General features: G+C 38.4%; 1 protein-coding gene across 11 annotated transcripts in view; it reads left to right on the top strand.

The window, feature by feature from the left end:
* SP100 (SP100 nuclear antigen) overlaps positions 1–26,422 on the top strand; it is a 96,390-nt gene that overhangs the window by 54,415 nt on the left and 15,553 nt on the right. For 5 of the 11 annotated variants that reach the window (XM_073877453.1, XM_025890025.2, XM_025890039.2 and 2 more), the window contains 2 exons: positions 13,570–13,614; positions 25,830–25,901. In XM_073877453.1, coding sequence (XP_073733554.1) covers positions 13,570–13,614; positions 25,830–25,901 — 117 coding nt within the window. Of the gene's footprint in view, positions 1–244; positions 3,712–4,232; positions 4,582–13,569; positions 13,615–25,829; positions 25,902–26,422 lie in introns of all 11 variants that reach the window. The other 6 variants (XM_025890031.2, XM_025890019.2, XR_012373770.1 and 3 more) reach the window with 5 other exon arrangements.

The following is a 26,422-nucleotide window of genomic DNA, read 5'->3' as shown; positions in this document are numbered from 1 at the left end:
GTTATTGGTCATTTGTTTTTCCTCTTTATTGAAGTCTTTGTCATAGAGTGCTGTGAAGTTTCCTGTTGTGGTATTTTTCTTTTTCTTACATTGCTGAATGAATATAGAAAAGTTTATCTGATATATACATTAAATCCTCACCATATGTGTTGCTAATATGTTGTCCCATTTGTTTTCCTTTCCTTTTATTTTATTTATTTATTTATTTATTTATTTATTTATTTATTTATTTATTTAAATTTAGGATTATTTATTTATTTTAGAGACAGAGAAAGCATGAGTGGGGACAGGGGCAGAGGGAGAGGGAGGGAGAGAGAGAATCCCAAGCAGACTCCCCGCTGAGCACAGAGCCCTACTGGGGGCTCGATCTTATCACCCTGAGATCATGACCTGAGCAGAAATCAAGAGTCAGATGCTTAACTGACTGAGCCACCCAGGCGCCCCTGTTGCTTTCCTCTAAGGTTTGTTAATGGACTCTTTTGTCCTAAAGACATTATAAATTTTTAGGTAGTCAAATTTTCAGCTTTTCTCTCTCTGGCTCTTGGGTTTCCCATCATTTTTATAACAGCCATTTCTAGCTGAAGATTTAAAAAGATATTGTTCCATATTTGATTCTAGAATCAAATGTTTGAAGTACCTGATTATTTTTAATGTTTACACCTATAATTCCGTGGGGTTTGCCTCTTTGCTTTTATGTGAGGTCGGAATTTCAAAAATATTTCCTACACTACTACCTTGTGATTGGAGCTGCCACTTTAATCACACACCTGTCTATATACTAGATTTTCTTTTGCAATCAAAGAGGCTACAGAAAAGAAGAGAGAGCTCAAAGGTAGCACCATCCTGATGACTCACGGGGGGTTAATTTTAGAATCAACTCAAGAAGATTCCCCCCCCACCTCCTTCCCAAATTCACCGGAATCTCTGATTAGAAATGCACTGGGTGTTATATGTAAGTGATGAGCCACTAAATTCTATACCTGAAACCAGTTTTACCAATATGATAACTAACTAGAATTTAAACAAAAACTTGAAAAAAAAAGAAATGAATTGAAAAATGTGGATTCATTTTGGGAGAACAGAGACTATTACCCACTTATTCACATCTTATTTAATGTTCTTCCAATAAGAATCTTCTTACACTTTTGAAAAAGTCTTAAGTGGTGTACAAATTTGTTTGTTACTATGAATATCTTTTTTTCCCTATTACATAATACCTGGAGTGAATTTAAATGAGACAACGATCTCAAAATCTTTATTTAAATAGGAAATCTGTGGTCATTTTATTACCTACTTGCATGTGAGGAGCTCAGAATGCCAAGGATTTTTTCCTAATTTAATATAAAATCTTATAAGCATTTATACAGTTTAGGGATCCAAATATCAGTTAAAATATGATGGTCAGTATGGAATTGTTGAATCACTATTTTGTACACCTAAAACTGGTGTAACATTGGAATTAAAATAAAATTTAAAAAAATATGATGGCCAGGCCCAGGAATTATCAAGACAGTCAATCAGAATTAAGGCTACTTTGGAACTGTTTTCATGTGAAGTGGTAATAATTTCTAATTTGGGGGAGTATTACAAGACCCATTCGAATTAACTCTTCCAAGGACAAATTTTTATTAACAGAGAAAAGAACAAATTGGTAATGGTTACTAATAGACATATCTCCATATTTTACAAGAGGGTAAGACTTACCTTTTTATGAAATTTCTCAATTTAATGCTTTGTCAAATCATATTCTTTATGTTAGTTTATGGTACAGAATGTTCTTTCTCCTTCCACAGCTATAGGTTGAGGGGGACTTTCCCTCCATCTCTTTCTGTAATTCCTTGTTAGTTTTACATATATAAAGATTTTTATTTATTTATTTGAGAGAGCACGAGAAAGAGCACAAGCTGGGGAGAGGCAGAGGGAGAGGGAGAAGCAGACTCCCCGCTGAGCGGGGATCCTGACTCCAAGCTCCATCCCAAGACCCTGGGATCATGACCTGAGCTGAAGGCAGACGCTTAACCAACTGAGCCACCCAGACACCCATCCTTGTTAGTTATAAAAAACTTACATTTTTCAAATCTGATTTCTGGATTTCATTACACAACCGTATAAGAAATGCAGGCCCATAGAGTTCAGAAACACATAGTTGGCAGAAAATAGAGAAGGGCCTGAAAAGGATTTTACCTAAAAACAGTAAAATAGGTACATAGAGATTTTTTTTCTCCTATAGTTTCCTACTTATTTCTTAAATCTGAATCAGCTTGAGATCCCCTGTGTTTTTTATTTTCAGATTTCCTTTCTTGTCTTCACTTAAATACATAATGTGAATGATTTGTTCAGTGTTTAGGTGATGACGCTTATGATACCTTCTTTGTTTTTATTTATTTATTTTATTGAAGATTTTATTTATTTATTTGAGAGAGAGAGAGAACATAAGTGAGGGGAGGGGCAGAGGGAGAAGCAGACTTCCCGCTGAGCAGGGAGCCCAAGACGGGGTTCCATCCCTGGGATCATGACCTGAGCCAAAGGCAGACACTTAATCCACTGAGCCACCCAGGCACTCCAATGATACCTTTTTTTTTTTTTTTTTTAAGATTTTACTTACTTATTTGACAGAGAGAGGCGCAGCAAGAGAGGGAACACAAGCAGCGTGAGTGGGAGAGAGAGAAGCAGGCTTCCCGAGGAGCAGGGAGCCCGATGCAGGGCTCGATCCCAGGACTCTGGGATCATGACCTAAGCTGAAGGCAGACGCTTAACGACTGAGCCACCCAGGCACCCCCAATGACACCTTTTTTAAAAAAGACTACATCTTAATAATATTATATACACATTATTACTTACAGGCTAAGTATTATTACCAATTCTGTATTTTTTTCTTTTATCTCCAAATACTGACGACCCTTCTTTATCCACATTCCATTTACCAGACCTCATCCTAATGGGTTTCATCATATTTCCTTGTCACTGCTATGTTTACCCACTGCAACCTCCCAACCCTTCCACAACTTCTCTTTCCTTGTAAATCAGACCACATCTATACTGACAACCACCAAAACTCAGTCTCCCTTCAAAGTACTCATTTTAGGTGAAGATGCAGACTTCAAAACTCCCCATGATTACTTACTGGAGTAGCATGAGAAATTTGGCAGAATGGAAGGAAGAGCCAGATTTGAGGGCAATATGAGTGTTCCCCCAAACAGGGGTATAGAAGGCTTCAGTAAATAGGTCAAGATCTTGAAAGACTGAACAAGCTCATGCTCATGCTTAAGACTGGGTAGAACCTTGTTGGCTGCAGATGAAGTCCCCATAGCTCAGCCTGAAGGATATGACAGGACAATCCACAGTGACCCCTACTTCCACAGACTAAGGGGATGAACCCAGAGCTCCCCTTCTTTTTTAAGCTCTAAGTTTAACCCAGAGGCAGAGTCAAGGATCTCGTTTGCAGCATGGCTCACGGTATAATCACAACACTGGTTCCCAGTGACATTTGTGCTTATTGACATAACCCCACAATACAGAAATCTTGGGTGTTAAATGCAAGGTGAGAGGCTCCGTATGTCCCCAAGATAATGAAACAGAGAAGGGCTAATTCTGCAAGGTTAGGCCAGTGTTGTACCCCAAATATTTAGGGTGTTTTCCTTTTTTAGCTGTCCTTGCCCCAGGTCAAATGTACTAGCATCACGGGAATTCCTTCTTCCTGCTACCTGGCAGGTGAGAAAAGACTCTGCATTAGAAATAGTTAAGCCTTTACATATTGATGCATCCAAGAATATGTTGGATGAATAATTTAAATGAATAAATTAATTCTCTTGGTGAAAAATTGAATCCACATATGTAATTGTACAAAATATGTACTTAAAGCAAAAAAAGAAAAACACAATAAAATAAAGGGAGAGACAAAGAAATGTCAGAAAAGTACAAATTACAAGGTTGGTGTGTGGGTTTCTTTTTAGAGAGAGAGAGAGAGAGCTCTCGCGCACGAGTGCATGAGTTGGGGGAGGGGCAGAAAGAGAGAAAGGGAGAGAATCTTAAGCAGGCTCCATGCTGAGCTTGATCTCACAACCCTGAGATCATGACCTGAGCCAAAATCAAGAGTCGGAGGCTTAACTGACTGAGCCACCCAGGTGCCCCTAGTCCTTTTCTTTGAAGATTGGTGATTTTTGGTTGTAGATTCTTTGTTATGGATAGTGATGTTGTAATCAATGTTGTTGGTTAATGAGGGTTCTCTGTAGATCCCATTATGAAGGTGAGGCTACCTCTGGACTGCATGTTCCCAGGAGGACTGTAAAGATTGACCATAGCTGGGTGGACCTCCTGGCCTCACAGGAGAGGCAGGGGGAGGCAGCATGTGTGGAGAGCAGTGATGGAAAGCGAGGCAGACCTCTTCCCAGGAGCCTGGGCCTGAAGGGATCTGAAGTGATCTGTCCCTGACAAGCTGATTTCTCCAGTCAAGAGGATGGAGCTGGTGTGGCTTGTCTGAGGGTGGCCTGCAGTGATCACCAGATCATGGCCTTTCTGACAGGGTTGTTGGCTACCTCTTACCTACTAACACCTGGCAGACTTTGGCATCAGTGTGATCAGGTGAGTAAGCTAGGAGAATATGGTCCCTTTCAGCCCATGTGGCTGAATGCACTCTTAATCTTTTGGGACACCACAGCCTCCCACTTCTCCTTCCTGGTGCACTAATAGCTCCTTCCTGGTGATTTGGTGGTGGTGACGGTGGTGGTAGTGCTGATAGCGGTGGCATTGTTGGTAGTGGTCCCTTCTCAACTTCCTAATATTGACATATTAGAATGCCCCAGGGTTTGGACTGAATGCTTTCCTCATCTCCAACTATACTCTCTCCCTAGGGATGAATCCCTAGGGATCTCATCTAGTCTGGTAGCCGTAAACTCCTTCAATACGTTAATGATTGCCAATTATATTTCCCCCCCTCTAATCCCTCTCTTGAGCTATCAAATCATAAACCCAAACTCTTACTCCAAACTTCCACTTGCGCTCTAATAGGTGTGTCAAATTTGACATGTCAGATTTCTTTATTCCAGTCCCAAACCTGTCACTCACAACCAGTCATCCTTATCTCAGTAAATGGCACTATATCTACTCAGCTGCTTGAACCAAAAATGTAAGAGGTATGCTTGATTCCTCCCTTTTCCTAACCACTCCCCGTACTGACTCATCATCAGGTTTCAAACTATGTATCAGATTTGTGCTTTCTTGATCTGCCTTGCCACTTCCCCAGTTCAAGCCCCATTATCTTGCATATGGAATAGTGCAGAGTCCTCCTAACCAGTCACTCTGCTTCCATTCTTGCCACCTATACTTCATTCTTCACTCAACAGCCTGCCACACAATTGCTTACACCCTTCCAATGGTTTCCAGTTGAACCTAGAAAAGCATTACACAAGCTGCCCTTGATCACCTCTTAAATCCCATCCCCTACCATTCTTGCTCTCACATGCTACTCTGGCTCCTGTGAACAAACAAACGGAGTAAGTTTCTGCAAGATATTTGCACTTTCTGTTGACACTAATAAAATGCTTTCCCCCTAGCTCAGATAGCTCCTCCTCAGAGAGAGGCCTTCCCTGATCCCCATTTCTGAAATATCCCCTCTAGCCTTTTTCACATTATCCTTTGACCTGTTTTTTATGCACAGAAGATATAATCTTTGTGTAATCTAATTTGTCTATATTTTCCTTTATGATTGCACTTTTCAATCTTGTTTTAAGAAATCTTGACATAACCTGAGGCTACCTTTCAGGTTACCTTTTCATACCTTTCCTATTTTACTGAACATCTTAACCAGTGAAGGACAGGATCCAGTAAATAAATGCTCTCTCTTCCATTTCTAACATGAACAATTTTTTAAAAATAGTTCTTCAAAGGATCCCCAACAGGATCAGGACCCAGTTAACCACAGTGGCAACCAACCCAATTGGCTTTCTCTCCTACTCTTTGCCTCTTCCCAGTTCCCCACCCCAGATCCTTGACACAGTTTCACAAGTAAACTTCCTAAACACAACGCTTATCTCAAAATCTGCTTTTGGGAATACCAGGCTAAGACACTCTTACTTCTTTTCTCATTTAGATCTTTAATCCTTTTGGAATTGATTTTTTTTTCCAACATGGATAACCAATTGTCCCCGCTTCTCCAATTACCCCAATATAATGTCACATAGGGCATGCCTCACGCTACCGTACGTCTATATGGTTTTGTTAAGGGACTTTCTAGTCTGATCCATTGCTCTATGTAATTCCACATCAATACATAGCACATTCTAGTACTATAACTTTATGATATCTTGCTATCTGGCCGAGCAAGTTTCTTCCAATTTGCTTCTTTTTCAAAATTACCTTAGCTCTTTTGGACATTTTCTCTTTCATAAAATTTTGGTAGCAACTTGTCGAGTTCCCTTGAAAATCCTATTGAATTTTTATTGAAATTGCTTAGGATAAATTCTGAAAAAAAACTGACATTTCTAAAATAGTGAGTCTTCCAATTCATGAACATGATATATCTCACTACTTATTTATTCTGTTTTCTTTTTATATTGTTCATTCATTTATTCAACAAGTGTCTATTGCCAAAGCTGCCCAATAGGGGTAAAGAAGTGAACAAAATCTCATGGAACTTACATTCTGGCAGCAGTAATATAGACAATACATAAATAAATACATAATATTTTAGATGCCTCTGATTACCTCTTAAAAATCTCATTTCTTTTTTTTATTAACATACAGTGTATTATTTATTTCAGGGGTACAGGTCTGTGATTCATCAGTCTTACACAATTCACAGCACTCATCATAGCAGATACCCTCCCCAGTGTCCATCACCCAGCCACCCCATCCGTCCCACCCCCCTCCATTCCAGCAACCCTCAGTTTGTTTCCTGAGATTAAGAGTCTCTTATGGTTTGTTAAAATCTCATTTCTTTTTTTAAAAAATTTTATTATGTTATGTTAGTCACCATACAATACATCATTAGTTTTTGATGTAGTGTTCCATGATCCATTGTTTGCATATAACACCCAGTGCTCCATGCAGTACGTGCCCTCCTTAATACCCATCACCAGGCTAACCCATCCCCTCTCCCCCCTCCCCTCTAAAACCCCGTTTGTTTTTCAGAGTCCATAGTCTCCCATGGTTCGATCTCTCTCTCCAATTTCCGCCCCCCTTCATTTTTCCCTTCCTTCTCCTAATGTCCTCCGTGCTATGCCTTATGTTCCACAAATAAGTGAAACCATATGATAATTGACTTTCTCTGCTTGACTTATTTCTTACCATCCTTTTCTTCACACACCATTCTGGCCTTCTTGAACAAACTAAATAATTTCCTGCCTCAGGACCTTGGCACTCGATATTGACACTATATCAAATGCTTTTCCCCTCACCTCAGCTCAAGTGAGGAGAAAATAAAGAGTAATGGAGGCATAGAGTGACAGTTGTCTGGTATTCTCACTGTAAGCATCTTTGCTGTAGATATTTTTGCTACAAACATTTTTTTCCACATAACTAATTGGCTGTAAGGAAATTTTGCCATAAAAAGTTTAAAAATAACTGGTTGACAGTTTGGTTTCATTTCTTCATTGACTTGGAACTCATATTTTTCTATTATATAAAATTGTAGCCTTCATAATGATCTATACCGTGGTACACTTTGAGCCCACATGTCCCACAGAATTTTGGAATATCCGTCAAGGGACATGTAACAATATGCTGAGGATATACAACAGTGTAGAAAGCTTTCACAGCTCAGTTACAGATACGCATCCCAGGATTTGGAAACTGATATCTCTCTTAATGATGGAAGAAATTTTAGTGGAAAAAAAAATGCAATGCTAAACAAGGAGACAAATCAACAAGCAAAAATAATATGTATAATACTATGAGCAAAAGACTTTGAAGACAAGTGGTTGGGTATAATCCACAAAATAAAATCAGTTACTTGTGCAGTATTGCCATGAATCTGCACTTTACATTTTGAATGTATTCAAATATTTTTTAATTGCCCGACAATGTCCTCTGAATTTTGTTATTGATTTTTCATGTTTCATTATGTCCTTTTTAACAAATATCCTTTTATTTTTCATGATTTTATCTTTCATGGCAAAATTGCCTTATGGCCAGTTAGTTAGGCAGCAAAATGTTTGTATTGAAAATGCTTGCAGCAAAGATGCTTACTGAGCAACAACCTAGCACGAGCAGAAACATGCCGTCTTATATGGGGTGGCTAGTGAGAGCCTCACTGGCAAGCTGAAACATAAGTAGATATCAAATGAGGTGTAGGAATAATCCATGGTGCTGAGGCTGAGAAGACCTCAGGGCAAAGGCTGAGGCAAGACACGTGGGACCTTTCGAGGAATGAGAAGGGGACTACTACTGGCTGGGGATGTAATGAGGGGTGAGTGGAAAGTGGTTTTTAAGGTCATGTAGACCTCATAGGCCATGATAAAAAAAAACTTTGGATTCTTGTCCCGGTAAGAGGAAAAGACACTGGAGACTTTTGAGCTAGGGAACGATATAATCTCAGTTAAGTTTTTAAAGGATTGCTCTGTAAGCCACATGGAGAATAGACCTTAGGAGGGTGGGATGAGAGATCAGTAAGGAGGCTGTTGTAATGACCTAGGCAAGGGTGTTGCTGGACTAGACTAAGCTGGTAGTAGTGCAGGTATTCAGAAATTGGCAGATTCTGAAAATACACATATAACACACCAACATGTATGTAAGTGTATATTTTATATGTTTTATTTATTTATAAATACATAATTTAAATTATATACAAATATATATAATATAAAAATATATAACATAGAAATATATTTATACAGATAAATAGAATATATAATATATAAATATGAATGTGTCATATGTGCAGATACATAAAACTTATTATAAATAAAGTATATGCAGAATATGACAATTACATATAATTAAATATAATATACAAAACATCTCTATAAATTATATAATATATATGTACATATATAAACTGTAAAAATATTATATTTATATAGTACATAAATATATAAATAATATATAAAGTTATAAAACTGTATTTTATACATATAAATATACATATATAGTATTTTGTATATAACACTGTAGATTAATATATATAGTTTTATACATATAAGTATGTAATATGTTATATATAGTATGTAAATATAAATACATATATATGTATATATAAAAGTCCCCAATATTCCTGGCCATCTGGAAGACCACACACAGGTCTAGGGAAGTGCACAGGCTCAGGAAAGACCTAAGAAAGCCGTCACCTCTGGCTAACCAGGAGGCTCTGTGCAAGCAGGAAGTGACAGCTAAGATGGAATTGTAAACTGCCTAGCTGTGCATTGAAGGCATGCATCAACACAGGCTTTTATAGCCCCTTGACAAATGCTGGGAGACTTATCAGTTCCAGCTATTTAGGGAAATCTCTTTCCAGTTATTAGCTGACCACTAGACTGAGCTGAAACTTCAGGGACCACATGGCAAAATACACAGATTTTACAGAATTAGTTCAGAAAAATAGCACTAAATAAACAACAAAACCAACAGGGATAACAACCAATGGCAATGACAATAAACTGGGAAAAAGGGGATATCTGATCTCCAGAGTTATCACATGTTCTTTAAGATGTTAGGTTTTTAAGAAAAAATTACTTGAAAATTACTTGACATGCAGAAAAAGCAACAAAGTATGGCTCCATACTCAGGAACCATAGAAACTGTACCCGAGGAAGACCAGACATGGGAATTACTAGGCAAAGACTTTAAATCAGCTACTTAAAACATGTTTAATAAAGCCATGTGTAAAGAAGGAAGAAAATGATTTCTCACCAAACAGCAAATATCAACAAAGAAATAGAAATTATAAAAAAAGGACGAAATATAAATTCTGAGAATGCAAAGTACAATATTTGAGAAAAAAATGAGAAAAGTACAATATTTGAAATAAAAAAACAATGAAAAAAGGTGGATGTATTCTGAAACCACATTGCTTCTGTACGCATATATACATAGCCACATATATGTACATATATGGCCAATTTTCATTATTCGGAGTAGATACATTCTATAAAGTCACCCCAAACACAGAATTTGCTAATTTGAACCATTGCTTCTAGAGGAAATACAGGGTTCTGTTCCTGTGAGCGTCTGGCCACAACATACTAATCAATACACACCTTTGTATTTTTGTGAGGGCTTCTATTTAAAGATATCTTGTTTAATATATAATATTAAATATTAATAAAGATACCTTAATTCATAGATGTTTGAACTCATAGCCAACACCACTAGAACACATGAATAAGGCTTATCTAACACACAGATTTTCTCCATAAGGGACACCACAACCTTTTTGGAACATGAGATAGCACATCAGCACTACTACATTTTAAACAACAAAATCACCAACAAAAGCACTAAATAAATGTGTCATCAGTGACTTGAATGATCCACTGCTCTGCCCATGTCTATGAATGACCATGAAATTGCCTTGAGTATTGATTTGGGGGTTAAAGATAACTTTTAGCAAGTGGGTGAGTTCACAGATATGGAATCCATGAATAATGAAGACTGACCATATGCATGTATTTTTTTCCATTCTTTCTAAAATTAGTGTTTTTTTAAATTAGATAATGCATAGGTTCTCATAGGAAATATTTTCATTATTGTTATTTGCTAGATAGTCCGTAATTTGGATTTATATTTCCTCTTGGCCCCAAGTGGGAAGAAAGGTACATCCCCTATTTTTTGGACATGGAGTTGAACATGAATTAATCATATCAACCTTGTTAAATGTATTAATTGGGGCTCCTCCTTTTGTGCACTTGACCTCTCATGGACTGAGAGAGGTATAAATAAAGTTGCTACTAGGAGTAGCTGCTACCTATTTTTCGCTGTATCTCCCGTAATTACTACTGGCTTAAAACTTTTTGGCCTGAATTACATCTCCTTTGATATTCAGACCATGACTCCCTGATTTCTTTTTGTTGATGTATGCTGAATGTACTTTTGCCTATACATTTATTTTCAACATTTGTAAAATATCTTTTTCCATGAGTCTTCTGTATACGATTAAAGTTTGGAGGTTAGGGGCGCCTGGGTGGCTCAGTCGGTTAAGCGTCTGCCTTTGGCTCAGGTCATGATCCCGGGGTCCTGGGATCAATCCCTGCATCAGGCTCCCTGCTCAGTGGGGACCCTGCTTCTCCCTCTCCCTCTGCCTGCCGCTCCCCCTGCTTGTGCTCACTCTCTCTTTCTCTCTGACAAATAAATAAAAAATCTAAAAAAAGCTGGAGTTTACTCTGTAATTCAATCTCAAATTCTTTATTTAACTAAGTGAGTTACATCCATTTATTTTTATTGCTGGGACCAAAATGCAGTCTTGTTTCTGTCATACTAATTTATATTATATATTATATATCATACATTATATATTATATATTCTGGGGTCTTGGATATTGGAAATGTTGACACTCAGCATTCTGTCTTCTCTGCATTTATGTGCATGGGTGTACTTCTGATAGGAAGGTTTGCATCTCTGTCCCAGTGGCTACATTTGGGTACATGGATACCTAACTAGATTAAACCTCTCAATCTTCCCTGTGGCCTGCCCTGGCCTTGTGACTAAGTTCTGGCCAATGGACTTTGAGCTGAAGAAATGTGAGCCACTTCTGGGTCTTTCCCTTAAAAGAAAAGAAGGGTTGAATTGTATTCATTTCTCCTATGTTCACTGGTTGGGAGTAAGTATATACTTCTGATATTTAGAAGTGTTTGTATTTTTGTTCTAGTGATTACTCTTAAAATGACTTTTATATACTCTCTCTTTAGATAGTACCTATTAATTTCCTACCCCCAAAATTGACAAATTTAGCATATGTCCTATTCCTCCTCCACTCTTTCCTCTCCCACCCAAGTTAGGATCATAATGTTACTTTTTTAATTTTTGGTGTCAAATAGTTGTTGTTTTTTTTTTAACTCCAGCATAGTTGACATACACTGTTATATTAGTTTCAGGTGTACCATACAGTGATTCAACAATTCTCTACATTACTCAGTGCTCATCAGGATAAGCGTACTCGTAATTCCCTTCACCTAATTCACCTACCCCCCCACGTACCTCCTCTTTGGTAACCATCCGTTTGTTCTCCGTTGTTGAGAGTCAGTTTTTGGGTTGCCTCTTTTTTCCTTTGTTCTTTGTTTGTTTCTTAAATTCCACAAAGGAGTGAAATCATATGGTATTTGTTTTTGATTTATTTCACTAGCATTATACTCTCTAGATCCATCATGATGTTACCTTTATGGGTATCTTTCAGCTCTTAAATGTGCTTGATATTACTCCTTGATTTGTCCAAATAACATGCTGTCAGTCCAACAGACAATGATCTTGCTCTACCACCCATATGTCCCCCGTCCTCACACATTTTTTTGTTATTACACCATTTCTATATTGTCAGGGCATGTATGTTTAACATCCCAGTCTGTCACCTCATCCCCACTTTTATTTCAATCCTTTTTACTAAAATTTTTCCAGTCTTGTCTTGGTTTGCTGAGGTGGATCTTCAAGTAGTGTACTCAATAATTACTCATAGGAACAACATTCCCAGAATTTTCCTGTTCAAAAGTATTTGGTTTTATTTTTTATATGTGAAAAATAACTTACTCACTATTTGTAGAAGCATCTTGTAGATTTTTCTCTACTTTCCTGTGGCATTAAGGGTTACTGTAGAAAATTCTATAGCCAGTAAGATCCCCCTCCCTTGAAAATGACTTGACATTTTTTATCTCGACTGCTCATTCCATCCTTTCTTTATCTTTAAAGTCCACTAAATTTGCTTGAATATATCTCAGGGTTGACGGTTTGGAGTCAATTTTCTATGCTTTAGGGTGAAAATATATGTACTTAGGTATATTCAATTTTTTGTTATATTTCAGAAACTTGATTCTCGAATTTATCTCTTATTTTGATTTTCTTCTTTAGGAAATATGTTGACTTGTTCACTATCTTCCATTGATTATTTTCTTTCTAATCTTTCTTAATTGTTCTAAACTTCCTGGTTCCTTTTTTATAAATCTATGTCCTTCACTTTAATTTCTGAAACATCTAAACTCTTTTATCCCTGCTAAATTTGTCTTCATTTCTCCGATGGTTTTTTTTTTTTCCTACTTCATACTTAAGTTCTTGCTGTTATAAACATGGATGATAGCTTCAGCTTTTCAAGGCAAACTCCTAAATTCCAGGACATATTCTTGTGATTTCTGACATCTACTTTTCCTTGACCCTTCTGACGGTCCCCCTCTTTGTCAGCTCCTGCCTGGTTTCATCTGCCTTTTGCATTCTCCTTATTGTGAATGAGAAAATCTCATGTAAGTAGGTAAAAATATACTGTAAATGACTAGCATAAATATAGGTTGTTTTTGTTGCTATTTTTGTTTTCAGTGTTATGACAACCAAGATGATGTATTGGTAGCTGGAGATTTAGCACTACAAAAGTGGAATGAAGACTTTAAAATACTTGAAGGTCACTGACATGTAAAGCTTATTTTCTTTTCTGTTTGAAGGGAAAAAGAGAAGATCTATACATAAAAAAAGCAGTCTCCAAAAAGGTAAAAGTCTGAGAATTCACACCTGTGCACTTACTGTAACCCTGATCTTCCTGCCAGACCCGTCTTTGCTGCACCCCTGAAATCTCCAACTGGCTTCATAAATAATGAATCGTTTCAAGTACAGGCTAAGTTGTAACAAAGAGAGCCCGAAATACAGTCATTTAAACTATATAATTTATTTCTCTTTCATCAAACAGTCCAGAAAGGGAAGGAAGAAACTGCCTTCCTCAACACACAGTGTCCCTCTCTGGGTCCAAAAAAAGCTAGTCTGGTTGCCATTGTCTCCCAGCCAGTGGGAATGGGGAAAACAGGCCGGGAAATCACCTATCAGTTTCTTCTAATGGAAAGATCCAGAGTCTTCTGCTCACAACCTATTGCTCGAAACTTGGTCATATGGCCAGACCTAGCTGCCAGTGAGGCCAAGAAATATAATCTGTAGTGAGCAGCCATGGGTTCAGCTGCAACTCTATTCCTATGGAAGAAAGAGAGACTCTGCCTACTTGCTTTTCACGTTTTTATCCAAAGTCACTGACTTCATATTTGGAGGAAAACTCAGACTCTATTGGTTCAAACCTGGCCTCTTGTCACCTAAGACCCTTGGCAAGAATAGGAGCTGGAACCTGATTGTAACACAGAGCTACGTGGCCAGAGACAAGCTAGCCCTGAATGGGAAATAAGGGACCAGGAGAAAATGTTAGAAAGGTTTGTTGTAACTAATGAACATAGCCCTCAGCAGAACAAGGAGAAACAGACAGAGGGAACTTGAATTAATTAAGCAGAAGCTAGAGTCCTGGTATCACATCAGATCTAAGCCTGGGACACAGTTATTTAAACCAAACTCAAGTAGAGCATGTGTCTTACTGAGTCCATGCAGCAGACGATGAAAAAGATGAGTGATGCTTCATTCTCTGCACGCGGTTCTGCAATTGTTATTTCCATTGTGTTTCTCCTTTTCTTCCTCCTCTTTGTCTCCTTTCTTTCCCCCTTCCCTCTCCCATTCTACTTGTTCTTCTTGTAGAATTTCTTTCTTTTGTACATTCTTTAACATCATATCATATGAAATACTGCTACTAAGCTTGTATGGCACTCAGAGGTGGCTGGGCTTTTTCTTGGGGAGTCAAAACATACCTGGATACATTTTGTTTCCTTTCCATTTCTTCTGATTATTTCTGTCATCTTATCATTTTATATATGTGCACACACACACACACATATAACTGTACTCCTCCCATTTTATATATATATATGTATTACACACATATATTTATGTAAATAGTATAAATAAAATTTCAACATAATATGAATATATACATATATTTCTAGCATCTCTATCATTTTATCTCCATATTTGCGTATTTCATCTTAATTATTTCTTTTTCTTTTTTTAAATTTTATTTTATTTTATTATGTTATGTTAGTCACCATAAAATATATCATTAGTTTTTGATGTAGTGTTCCATGATTCATTGTTTTCGTATAACACCCGGTGCTCCATGCAGTACGTGCCCTCCTTAATACCCATCACCGGGCTAACCCGTCCCCCCACCTCCCTCCCCTCTAGAACCCTGTTTGTTTCTCAGAATCCATAGTCTCTCATGGTTCGTCTCCCCCTCCGATTCCCCCCCCCTTTTTCCCTTCCTTCTCCTAATGTCCTCCATGCTATCCCTTATGTTCCACAAATAAGTGAAACCATATGATAATTGACTTTCTCAGCTTGACTTATTTCATCTTAGTTATTTCTTAGGTTATACTTACCCAGGTCCGAGATTTTTGTTCCTCTGAGTTTTTGTGAAACCTGTCTTACCTGCTTTGTTAAACTGTTGGAATTGGTAGTTTAAGCACAAATCACTTTTGTTCCTTCTACTTCCTTTCCAAAACTGTTCTCTGAAACAGTTCTCTTCCTGCCCCAAGATGAAGTGTTAGGTAAGCCCTTGGAGCTGTGCCAATCCCTTTTTGGCAGCAGTGATATACTCATTCAATATTAAAGAGCCTGAGCTAATATAATATTGCAACTAGAAAACATGCAGTAAGGAAGTTGGGTGAGGCCAGCCTCTTCCCTTATCCACACTCTTGTCTAACCCTACTCAGTATCTATGCTTTTAGCTAGTTCAAGTTGTGGAAGAGGGAGAGAAGGACGTAAGGGGCAGGAAGAGCCCTCTTATGGGCTATGTCCTTCATGTCTCCCACATATGGAGGATGCATGAGCCATGTTTGTGGGTTCTTTAAAGAAACCCTCTTTAGAAAGAATCTCTCCACCCTGAAGTTCCTCTAATGTAGGAGCTCCAGCTGATTACCTACCACTTCCCCTTAAGGGAGGTCCACACCCCTGCCAGGATCATCTCATCCATTCTGATCATCCTTCTGGATAGAATATCTTTTGGGAAAAGCTGACTGAGCTCCTCCCTTCCCCAGAGGATCCCATGAGAATCATGCCTTCTCATGGTCCTACTGTCAATGGGTGTGTAGCTGGTTCCGCATACAGTCACCATCTCTAGACTTGATTATATTCCCTATGCTATAATTTTTATACCTGTGACTTATTCATCCCATAACCGGAAGCCTGTATCTTCCACTCCCCTTCACCCATTTTGCTCATCCCCCACCTCCTCCTCTCTGGCATCAGTTTGTTCTCTGTATTTATGGATCTGTTTCTGCTTTTTGTTTGTTTGTTTATTCATGTTTTATTTCTTATATGTCACATATAAGTGGAATTAAATGGTGTTTGTCTTTCTCTATCTGACTTATTTCATTTAGCAGAACACCTTCTAAGTCCACCCAGGTTATCACAAATGTCAAGATCTTATCCTTTTTATGGCTGAGTAATATTCCATCTCGTGCACACATGTGCGCGTGCACACACACACACACACACACACACACACACACACCACATCTTCCTTAACCATTCATCTGTCAATGAAAACTTCAATTGCTCTGATATTTTGGCTATTGTAAATAATGCTGCAATAAACATAAAAATGCATAAATCTTTTTGAATTAGTATTTTTGTTTTCTTTGGATAAATACCCAGTAGTGGAATTACGGGATCATATGGTATTTCTATTTTTAATTTTTTGAGGAACCTCCATACTATTTTCCATAGGGGCTGCCCCAGTTTACATTCCCACCAACAGTGCACAAGGGTGCATTTTACTTCACATCCTCCCCAAAACTTTTTTTTATTATGTTATGTTAATCACCATACATTATATCATTAGTTTTTGATGTAGTGTTCCATGACTCATTGTTTGCATATAACACCCAGTGCTCCATGCAGAATGTGCCCTCTCTAATACCCATCACCAGGCTAACCCATCCCCCCACCCCCCTCCTGTCTAGAACCCTCAGTTTGTTTCTCAGAGTCCATAGTCTCTCATGGTTCATCTCCCCCTCCGATTTCCCCCCCTTCATTCTTCCCTTCCTGCTATCTTCTTTTTTTTTCTTTAACAAATAATTTATTATTTGTTTCAGAGGTACAGGTCTGTGATTCAATAGTCCTACACAATTCACAGCACTCACCATAGCACATACCCTCCCCAATGTCTATCACTCAGCTACCCCATCCCTCCCACCCCCCACCAGTCCAGCAACCCTCAGTTTGTTTCCTGAGATTAAGAATTCCTCGTATCAGTGAGGTCATATGATACATGTCTTTCTCTGATTGACTTATTTTGCTCAGCATAATAGCCTCTAGTTCCATCCACATCGTTGCAAATGGCAAGATTTCATTCCTTTTGATGGCTGCATAATATTCCATTGTATATATATACCACATCTTCCTTATCCATTCATCTGTCGATGGATGTCTTGGCTCTTTCCTTAGTTTGGCTATTGTGGACATTGCTGCTATACACATTGGGGTGCATGTGCCCCTTCAGATCTCTACATTTGTATCTTTGGGGTAAATACCCAGTAGTGCAATTGCTAGATCGTATGGTAGCTCTATTTTCAACTTTTCAACAACTTTCAACTTTTTTGAGGAACCTCCATACTGTTTTCCAGAGTGGCTGCACCAGCTTGCATTCCCACCAACAGTGTAAGAGGGTTCCCCTTTCTCCACATCCCCCCCCCCAAATCTATCGTTTCCTGACTTGTTAATTTTAGCCATTCTGACTGGTGTGAGGTGGTATCTCATGGAGGTTTTGATTTGGATCTCCCTGATGCCGAGCGATGTTGAGCACTTTTTCATGTGTCTGTTGGCCATTTGGATGTCTTCTTGGGAAAAATGTCTGTTCATGTCTTCTGCCCATTTCTTGATTGGATCCTTTGTTCTTTGGGTGTTGAGTTTAATAAGTTCTTTATAGATTTTGGATACTAGCCTATTATCTGATATGTCATTTGCAAATATCTTCTCCCATTCTGTCGGTTGTCTTTTGGTTTTGTTGACTGTTTCTTTTGCTGTGCAAAAGCTTTTTATCTTGATGAAATCCCAATAGTTCATTTTTGCCCTTGCTTCCCTTGCCTTTGGCGATGTTTCTAGAAAGAAGTTGCTGCGGCTGAGGTCAAAGAGGTTGCTGCCTGTGTTCTCCTTTAGGATTTTGATGGACTCCTGTCTCACGTTTAGGTGTTTCAACCATTTGGAGTCTATTTTTGTGTGTGGTGTAAGGAAATGGTCCAGTTTCATTCTTCTGCATGTGGCTGTCCAATTTTCCCAACACCATTTGTTGAAGAGACTGTCTTTTTTCCATTGGACATTCTTTCCTGCTTTGTCGAAGATTAATTGACCATAGAGTTGAGGGTCCATTTCTGGGCTCTCTATTCTGTTCCATTGATCCATGTGTCTGTTTTTGTGCCAGTACCATACCGTCTTGATAATCACAGCTTTGTAATAGAGCTTGAAGTCCAGAATTGTGATGCTACGAGCTTTGCTTTTCTTTTTCAACATTCCTCTGGCTATTAGGGGTCTTTTCTGGTTCCATACAAATTTTAGGATTATTTGTTCCATTTCTTTGAAAAAAGTTGATGATATTTTGATAGGGATTGCATTGAATGTGTAGATTGCTCTAGGTAGCATTGACATCTTCACAATATTTGTTCTTCCAATCCATGAGCATGGAATGTTTTTCCATTTCTTTGTGTCTTCCTCAACTTCTTTCATGAGTATTTTATGGTTTTCTGAGTACAGATCCTTTGCCTCTTTGGTTAGATTTATTCCTAGGTATCTTATGGTTTTGGGTGCAATTGTAAATGGAATCTACTCATTAATTTCTCTTTCTTCTATCTTGTTGGTGTACAGGAATGCCACTGATTACTGTGCGTTGATTTTATATCCTGCCACTTTATTGAATTCCTGTATGAGTTCTAGCAGTTTTGGGGTGGAGTTTTTTGGGTTTTCCACATAAAATATCATATCATCTGCAAAGAGTGAGAGTTTGACTTCTTCTTTGCCAATTTGGATGCCTTTTATTTCTTTTTGTTGTCTGATTGCTGTGGCTAGGACTTCTAATACTATGTTGGATAGCAGTGGACTGCTATTTCCTTACACATTTCCTTACACATGGACATCCCTGCCATGTTCCTGACCTTAGGGGGAAAGCTCTCAAGTTTTTCCCCACTGAGAATGATATTCGCTGTGGGTTTTTCATAGATGGCTTTTATGAAATTGAGGTATGTACCCTCTATCCCTATACTCTGAAGAGTTTTGATCAAGAAAGGATGCTGTACTTTGTCAAATGCTTTTTCTGCATCTATTGAGAGGATCATATGATTCTTGTTCTTTCTTTTGTTAATGTATTGTATCACGTTGATTGATTTGCGGATGTTGAACCAACCTTGCAGCCCAGGGATAAATCCCACTTGGTCGTGGTGAATAATCCTTTTAATATACTGTTGTATCCTACTGGCTAGTATTTTGGTGAGAATTTTTGCATCCATGTTCATCAGGGATATTGGTCTGTAATTCTCCTTTTCGATGGGGTCTTTGTCTGGTTTGGGGATCAAGGTAATGGTGGCCTCATAAAACGAGTTTGGAAGTTTTCCTTCCATTTCTACTTTTTGGAACAGTTTCAGAAGAATAGGTACTAATTCTTCTTTAAATGTTTGGTAGAATTCCCCTGGGAAGCCATCTGGCCCTGGGCTCTTGTTTGTTGGGAGATTTTTGATGACTGCTTCAATTTCCGTAGTGGTTATAGGTCTGTTCAGGTTTTCTATTTCTTCCTGGTTCAGTTTTGGTAGGTGATACATCTCTAGGAATGCATCCATTTCTTCCAGATTATCTAATTTGCTGGTATAGAGTTGCTCATAATATGTTCTTATAATTGTTTGTATTTCTTTGGTGTTGGTTGTGATCTCTCCTCTTTCATTCATGATTTTGTTGATTTGGGTCATTTCTCTTTTCTTTTTGATAAGTCTGGCCAGGGGTTTATCAATCTTATTAATTCTTTCAAAGAACCAGCTCCTAGTTTTGTTGATCTGTTCTACTGTTCTTTTGGTTTCTATTTCATTGATTTCTGCTCTGATCTTTATTATTTCTCTTCTCCTGCTGGGTTTAGGCTTTATTTGCTGTTCTTTCTCCAGCTCCTTTAGGTGTAGGGTTAGGTTGTGTATTTGAGAGCTTTCTTGTTTCTTGAGAAAGCCTTGTATTGCTGTATACTATCCTCTTAGGACTGCCTTTGCTGTATCCCAAAGATTTTGGACAGTTGTGTTTTCATTTTCATTTGTTTCCATGAATTTTTTTTTTCTTCTTTAATTTCCTGGTTGACCCATTCATTCTTTAGTAGGATGCTCTTTAGCCTCTGTGTATTTGAGTTCTTTCTGACTTTCCTCTTGTGATTGAGTTCTAGTTTCAAAGCACTGTGGTCTGAAAATATGCAGGGAATGATCCCAATCTTTTGGTACTGGTTGAGACTGATTTGTGACCTAGGATGTGATCTATCCTGGAGAATGTTCCATGGGCACTAGAGAAGAATGTGTAGTCTGTTGCTTTGGGATGGAATGTTCTGAATATATCTGTGAAGTCCATTTGGTCCAGTGTGTCATTTAAAGTCTTTATTTCCTTGTTGATCTTTTGCTTAGATGATCTGTCCATTTCAGTGAGGGAGGTGTTAAAGTCCCCCACTATTATTGTATTGTTTTCGATGTGTTTCCTTGCTTTTGTTTTTAATTGGCTTATATAATTGGTTGCTCCCATGTTAGGGGCATAGATATTTACAACTGTTAGATCTTCTTGTTGGATAGACCCTTTAAGTAGGTTACAGTGTTCTTCCTCATCTCTTATTACAGTCTTTGGTTTAAAATCTAATTTGTCTGATATAAGGATTGCCACCCCAGCTTTCTTTTGGTGTCCATTAGCATGGTAAATAGTTTTCCACCCCCTCACTTTCAATCTGGGGGTGTCTTTGGGTCTAAAATGAGTCTCCTGCAGACAGCATATTGATAGGTCTTGTTTTTTTATCCAATCTGATCGCCTGTGTCTTTTGATTGGGGCATTTAGCCCATCTACATTCAGGGTAACTATTGAAAGATATGAATGTAGTGCCATTGTATTGCCCGTAAGGTGACTGTTACTGTATATTGTCTCTGTTCCTTTCTGGTCTATGTTACTTTTAGGTTCTCTCTTTGCTTAGAGGACTCCTTTCAATATTTCTTGTAGGGCTGGTTTTGTGTTTGCAAATTCCTTTAGTTTTTGTTTGTCCTGGAAGCTTTTTATCTCTCCTTCTATTTTCAATGACAGCCTAGCTGGATATAGTATTCTTGGCTGCATATTTTTCTCGTTTAGTACTCTGAAGATATCATGCCAGTCCTTTCTGGCCTGCCAGGTCTCTGTGGATAGGTCTGTTGCCAATCTAATGTTTCTACCATTGTAGGTTACAGATCTCTTCTCCTGAGCTGCTTTCAGGATTTTCTCTTTGTCTCTGAGACTCGTAAATTTTACTATTAGTTGTCGGGGTGTTGACCTATTTTTATTGATTTTGAGCGGGGTTCTCTGTGCCTCCTAGCTTTTGATGCCTGTTTCCTTCCCCAAATTAGGGAAGTCCTCTGCAATAATTTGCTCCAATATACCTTCTGTCCCTCTCTCTCTTTCTTCTTCTTCTGGGATCCCAATTATTCTAATGTTGTTTCATCTTATCGTATCACTTATCTCTCAAATTCTGCCCTCGTGATCCAGTAGTTGTTTATCTCTTTTTCTCAGCTTCTTTATTTTCCATCATTTGGTCTTCTATATCACTAATTCTCTCTTCTGCCTCATTTATCCTAGCAGTTAGAGCCTCCATTTTTTATTGCACCTCATTAATAGTCTTTTTGATTTCGACTTGGTTAGATTTTAGTTCTTTTATTTCTCCAGAAAGGGTTTCTCTAATAACTTCAACGCTTTTTTCAAGCCCAGCTAGTATCTTTAAAATCATCATTCTGAACTCTAGTTCCGACATCTTACTAATGTCCATATTGATTAGGTCCCTGGCAGTCGGTACTGCCTCTTGTTCTTTTTGTTGAGGTGATTTTTTCTGTCTTGTCATTTTGTCCAGAGGAGAATAGATGAATGAGAGAACAAAAATATACTCTAAACAAATCAGAAAAGACCTGAAACCGGGGGGAAAGAAAGGGAAAGAACGAAAAAAAGAAGAAAAAAGGAAAAGAAAAAGATAAAACAAACAAACAGAACCAAAACAAACAAAAAAACAGAATATGATCAAATATGATCAGCCTGGTGGATCAGTGCCACACACTAGATTTTGGGTGTATTTTGGTCTGTTAGAAGAAAGTGCCTCCCAAAATTTTAAAGAAAGAAAAACTTATATATGTACAAAAATAAGGGTTAATATGATAAAGGGATGGAATATGACTGTAAAGATGAAAATTATAAAAATTTTATAAAAAGAATTGATAAGATGTTGGTTGAAAAAAGAAAGAAGTGGATAAAAAAAAAGGGAGAGACTGTGATCAGGCAGGAGACTAGAACAAAGCCATACACTAGAGATTTAGGGTATATTTTGATCTGTTAGAAGAAACTGTATCCCAAAATTTTAAAGAGAGAACAACTTATATATATATATATACCAAAAATAAGGGTAACTACTATGAAGGGATAGAATATGACTCTAAAAATGAAAAATAAAAAAGATTTTTTTAAAAAAAAGGATTGATAAGATGTTGGTTGAAAAAGGGAAAAAGAAAAAATCAGAAAAAAAATTAACTTTGAAAGGCTAAAGAATCATGGGGAAAAGCCATGAATTCTATGTGCAGTATTCCCCTAGTGCTGGAGTTCTGCCGTCTTCATTGATCGGTAAACTTGGTCTTGGCTTGCTGGCTGTTCGTGCTGATCTTCTGGGGAAGGGGCCTGTTGCCGTGGTTCCCAAGTGTCTTTGCCGGAGGCAGAATTGCCCTGCCCTTGTCGGTCCGGGCTAAGCAAGCTGCTCGGGTTTGCTCTCAGGAGCTTTTGTTCCCTGCAAGCTCTCGGTACAGCTTTGGAGGATGAGAGTGAAAATGGTGGCCTCCCAATCTCCGCCCAGAGGAGCTGAGAACTCGGGGCCCCGCTCCTCAGTGCGCCCCCAGAGAAAGGCAGTCAGTCACTGCCATCTCCCCGGTCTCCAGCTGCACTCTGTGCTCACCCGGCCTGGCCTGTGACCGAGCGTTTCTATCTCTGGCGCCCGACCCCGTGTGGAGTCTCCAAACCCAGCAGATCCCTGCGGTGCGCTTCTGCGCCGCTCCTCCCCGGGGGAGGGAGGGGAATCTCCCCGGCTCTGCCGCTTGTTGGGTCCCTGCTGGAGGAGCAGTGGCCCGACTGGGCCGCGGATCACAGTTTATGGCAACCCTGAGCTGAGAGCCCGCGCCTCGGCTCCGTCTCTGCAGCCGGCTTCCCCGCTCCGATCCCTGGGAGCTCTGCCGCACTCAGGCACCCCTGGTCTTTCTGTGACCCCGAGGGTCCTGAGATCACACTGTCCCGGGAGGATTCCACCCCCCGCTTAGCCACTGGAGTGACGTCCCTCCGCAGAGCCGGCTTCTAAAAGTTCCTGTTTTGTGCTCCGCGGCTCTAGCACTTGCCAGAAGCGGCCGCCGGAGGCCCCCTCCCCCGCCGTCTATCCTCCCGAATATCGCCTCGGATTCACTTCTCCGCACGCCCTACCTTCCAGAAAGTGGTCGCTTTTCTGTTCAGAGAGTTGCTGCTCTTCTTTTTTTCGATCTCCTCTTGAGTTTGTAGGTGTTCAGAATGGTTTGATCCCTATTCAGCTGAATTCCTGGGACCAGACGAAATCCAGGTCTCCTGCTCCTCCGCCATCTTGCTCCGCCCCCAGCCTCCCCAACACTTTTTATTTCTTGTCCTTTTGATTCTAGCCATTCTGACAGGTATAAGATGGTATCTCATTGTGGTTTGGATTTGAATTTCCCTGATGATGAGTGATGTTGAACATCTTTTCATGTGTCTGTTGGCCAACTGTATGTTTTCATTGGAAAAAATGTTCACATCCTCTACCCTTTTTCAACCAATTTTTTAAATGTTGAGTTGTATAAGTTCTTTATATATTTTGGATATTTACCCTTTATTGGATATATATCATCTGTGAATATTTTCTCTCATTCAGTAGGTTGCCTTTTCATTTTGTTGATATTTTTCCTTCACTGTGCACAAGTTTTTATTTTGGTGTGGGCCTAATAGTTTATTTTGCTTTTATTTCCCTCACCTGAGGAGTCAGATCAGAAAAATGTTCCTGAGGCTGATGTCAAAGAGGTCACTGCCTGTCTTTTCTTCTAGGATTTTTATGTTTTCAGGTCTCACCTTTAGGTCTTTAATCCATTTTGAGTTTATTTTTGTGTATAGTACAACAAAGTGGTCCAGTTTCATTCCTTTGCATGTCCAGTTTTCCCAGCACCATTTGTTGAAGAGACTGTCTTTTCCTCATTGTATATTCTTCCCTCCTTTGTCATAAGTTAATTGACCATATAAGTGTGAGTTTATTTCTGGGCTCTTTAGTCTGTTCCATTGATCTGTGTGTCTCTTTTTTTGCCAATACCATACTGTTTTGATTACTACAGATTTGTAATATATTTTGAAATCTGGGAGTATGATGCCTCTAGCCTTGTTTTTTCTCAAGACTGCTTTGGCTATTTGGGGTCTTTGTGGTTCCCTATAAATTCTAGTATTATTTGTTCTAATTCTGTGAAAAATGTTGTTGGTATTTTCATAGATTGATTTTTATCTTTCATTCTGTTGATGTCGTGTATCACATTGATTGACTGGCAAATATTGAATCATCCTTGCATTTCTAGAATAAATTCCACTTCGTTGTGGGTGAGTGATCTTTTTAATGTATTGTTGAATGCAGTTTGCTAATATTTTTTAAGGATTTTTGCATCTTTGTTCATCAGGGATACTGACCTATAGTTCTCTTTCTTTTCTTTTCTTTTTTCTTTCTTTCTTTTTTTTTTTTTTGTAGTCTTTGTCTTGTTTTGGTATCAGGGTAATGCTGGTCTAATAGAATGTATCTGGAAGCTTTCCTTCCTCTTCTAATTTTTTGAAATAGTTTGAGAAGAACAGGTATTAACTCTTCTCTAAATGTTTGGTAGAGTTCACCTGTGAATCCAACTGGTCCTGGACTTATGGTTGTTGGGAGTTTTGATTGTCAATTCAATTCCATTACTAGTAATTGGTTTGGATTTTCTATTTCTTCCTAATTCAATTTTGGAAGATTGTGTATGTTTCTAGGAATCTATCCATTTCTTGCAGATTGTCCGATGTGTTAGCATATAAATTTTCATAGCAGTCTCTTACAATCCTTTGCATTTCTGTGGTATTGGTTCTTATTTCTCCTCTTTCATTTCTGATTTTGTTTCCTCTCTCTTTTTCTCTTGATGAGTCTGGCTAAAAGTTCGTTAATTTTGTTTATTTTTCCAAAGAACTATCTCTTTGTTTCCTTGGTATTTTCTATGTTTGTTTGTTTGTTTCTATTTCATTTATCTCTGGTCTGATCTTTATTATTTCTTTCCTTCTACTAACCTTGGGATTTATTTGTTCTTTTTCTAGTTCTATTAGGTATAAGGTTAGATTATGTATTTGAGATTTTTCTTGTTTCCTGAGGTATTCTTGTATCACTATAAATTTCCCTCTTAGAACTGCTTTTGCTGTGTCCCAAGGATTTTGGACTGTTGTGTTTTCATTTTCATTTGTTTCTATATATTTTTTTATTTCTTCTTTGATTTCTTCATTGACTCATTGGTTGTTTAGTAGCATGTCGGCAGCATCGTTTTTATATTTTATATTTTATTTTTTGTTTTCTCAGTGAGAAGGAGAGGCAGACATAAAATCCAAACTCTGAGTAACAGAGCCCTATGGAACAGAGGCAAACCAAAAGGTAAAAAGAAAATAAAAATTAATTTAAAAAAGTATACATTTTCCATTTTCAGTAACTAAATGTCTAAGTTCTCATGCTTTATTCTACGTTTTTAGTAACAAACCTACTTCTGTATTGCTTTATGTAGCTGTACTGTTGAGAAATATATCAGATGTAGTCAATTTCCAAAATGTAACAGGGAGAGAAAGATGATAATACCACAAAAAAGTGATTTGGTGATGAATCTGCAACCAGACCTGGGGCCCAAGTGCCACTGCAGTGCTGCTTCTGCCGAACTGATAACTTTCAGGGCTGGAAGTAGTTGTAGCTGTGAAACACTGTGTAATTCACAAGTGATGTAGCTGTCCTTCCTCATGTCCCATGACCTTGAGGTGATCGTGTGGACTCGAGAGTGTCACTTTACCTCTTCTGCCTCGGTTTACTCATCTATAAAGTGAGATAAATAATAATAGCTTGACTGCCCTCCAAGGCCCATCTCAGCCTCATATAGTTTTGACCTCCTTGCTCGTTTTTGCCACCAC

The sequence above is a fragment of the Callorhinus ursinus genome, unplaced genomic scaffold (genome assembly GCF_003265705.2).
Source record: "Callorhinus ursinus isolate GAN/ISIS: 27379988/994484 unplaced genomic scaffold, GSC_fseal_2.0 scaffold2, whole genome shotgun sequence".
Taxonomy (NCBI): Eukaryota; Metazoa; Chordata; class Mammalia; order Carnivora; family Otariidae; genus Callorhinus; species Callorhinus ursinus.
Note: the sequence above shows the minus strand (reverse complement) of the source record. Positions and strands in the feature narration are given on the sequence as shown.